Raw genomic sequence first — 1,887 nt, 5'->3', positions numbered from 1 at the left:
AATTAATATAGTGGATCTCACTTATTAAGAATGATGACGTTATAGAATAGATGTTATAAAAATGATCCACAATTGTTGAGGAAATTGTAAAGTCGTACAAAACACGATAGATAGGTATCATATTCAGGGAATCTAACCACTTTCAAGACGCTTAAAGTTTAGGAGGCAAAGTGATTCTCACTCAACTACTGAGACAGAATCAGATTCAACATAACAACTACAATCAGCTTTACCAAGACTTCCCTTAGTTAGAGTAATGCAAGAAGATTATCCTACAGGTTAAAAGTTTGCAAACACGAACCAAACTGTAAGACGTCTGCCATATGTGGTTGTGATAAACATAGAAACAAGCATAATTCAATTAAACATATAGACAAGCCAGAAGCTAGCAAATACAAATGACATCAAACTGACACTCGACACATACATCAAACGACACTCGACACATCAACTCTGACGACTAACGAATATAACGAAAAAACACGAGAAACTACACCACAAGCTTTTTTAAGCCACTTCAGTTACTTAACAGCCAAGGTCTTCACAACTTAGAGACTAACAAGCTTTTTTAAACTTGTATATATATGCAGACTTACACTTACATCAAGGATCCCCAAATCACTGAGAAGGCTAGACTACACAGCAGAATTATTAGATAACAAGTCCAGAAAATATATCCAACTACTTGTAATTAAATCCCAATTAAACACCACACATCAAACTTAATAAAGTCCATCAATTTATTGAACATTTGAAAGTATAAGAAATATCACAAATAACACAAACCATTTATGCATAAATCTCATAACTCAATAGCTTACACATAACCTTATAAAAGAAAAATCACATTCAAAGAGCTCATGTTATACACATAATCTTATAAAGTTTCACCTTTTTCTTCAAGCTCCCATAAATTCATTAATTGACAACAGAATCCAATCCAATCCAGACATCTACAAATCCAAAATTCAAGTAATTAAGCAACAAAACCACTCAACAAATATACATATAAAAGTATAACCAAAATATAAGCACAAATTACAAACCCTAGATTTTGTCAATATCTTCATCTTCAAACTCAATATAATCATCACCAGCGTTATCATCTTCTTCATCAAGTCCACCAGCAATACCTTCATTGAGCCTAATATTCTCCGGCAACTCACCGTAAGCTTTCAATAACCTAGCTTCATCAGGCATGTATTTGAGGATGACGTCAGCCTTATCATCCTGATAATCACGTAAACCGACTAAGATGATGTCACCAGCAGCGATCCATACTTTTTTGTGCATCTTACCACGGATATGAGAGAGACGCTTTGTGCCGTCGATACACATGGCTTCACAACGCCCGTTACCGAGCATACGAAGAACTTGTGCGTATTCTTGACCGTCTTCTTTGAAAACTAATTCACGTTTTTCATCGTCGGCTTCGTTCTTACCTCTTTTGCGATTCTTTCCTCCCTTTCCCTTGTTCTTCGGCATAGCTGGTTGATTTGATTGGATGAAACGTACTGAAACCCTAGATTTTGAAATATGCTTTGGTAGGTTAATTTGCCCCAATTTGATTGTTTATATGTTAGATATCTTACCCTCTACACCCCTATACTATGAAACAAGAACAAAAAAGACTCGCTATGTTTTATTTTAACTTCTGACCCTTAAGGTTTAGATTATGTCGTTTTTGGTATTTATAATTTAGGTTTATGTTTGTCATCAAATGATTATGATTATCGGCTTATTGATAATTTGTCATAGGCTAAACAAAGGTGGTAGTTTATTTATTTTTCTTTCAAATTAAGTAACGAAATGTTTAAGTAAAATAAATATCATGAATATTAATTTAAATATATACGATAAGGTGTATTAGAGTATATGATATATTAG

The 1,887-nt window shown here is 33.7% G+C and overlaps 1 protein-coding gene across 1 annotated transcript; it reads right to left on the bottom strand.

Moving 5' to 3' along the window:
• Positions 1-719: 719 nt before the first annotated feature.
• Positions 720-1,548, bottom strand: LOC139872045 (eukaryotic translation initiation factor 1A-like). Its single transcript, XM_071859838.1, has 2 exons — positions 1,047-1,548; positions 720-953 (listed from the first exon to the last, which is right to left on the bottom strand). Exon 1 carries the CDS (start codon positions 1,483-1,485, stop codon positions 1,048-1,050), a length of 438 nt encoding a protein of 145 aa, XP_071715939.1. The 5' UTR covers positions 1,486-1,548; the 3' UTR covers positions 720-953; position 1,047.
• Positions 1,549-1,887: the final 339 nt, after the last annotated feature.

This window comes from Rutidosis leptorrhynchoides, chromosome 1, assembly GCF_046630445.1.
Source record: "Rutidosis leptorrhynchoides isolate AG116_Rl617_1_P2 chromosome 1, CSIRO_AGI_Rlap_v1, whole genome shotgun sequence".
Classification (NCBI taxonomy): domain Eukaryota; kingdom Viridiplantae; phylum Streptophyta; class Magnoliopsida; order Asterales; family Asteraceae; genus Rutidosis; species Rutidosis leptorrhynchoides.
Note: the sequence above shows the minus strand (reverse complement) of the source record. Positions and strands in the feature narration are given on the sequence as shown.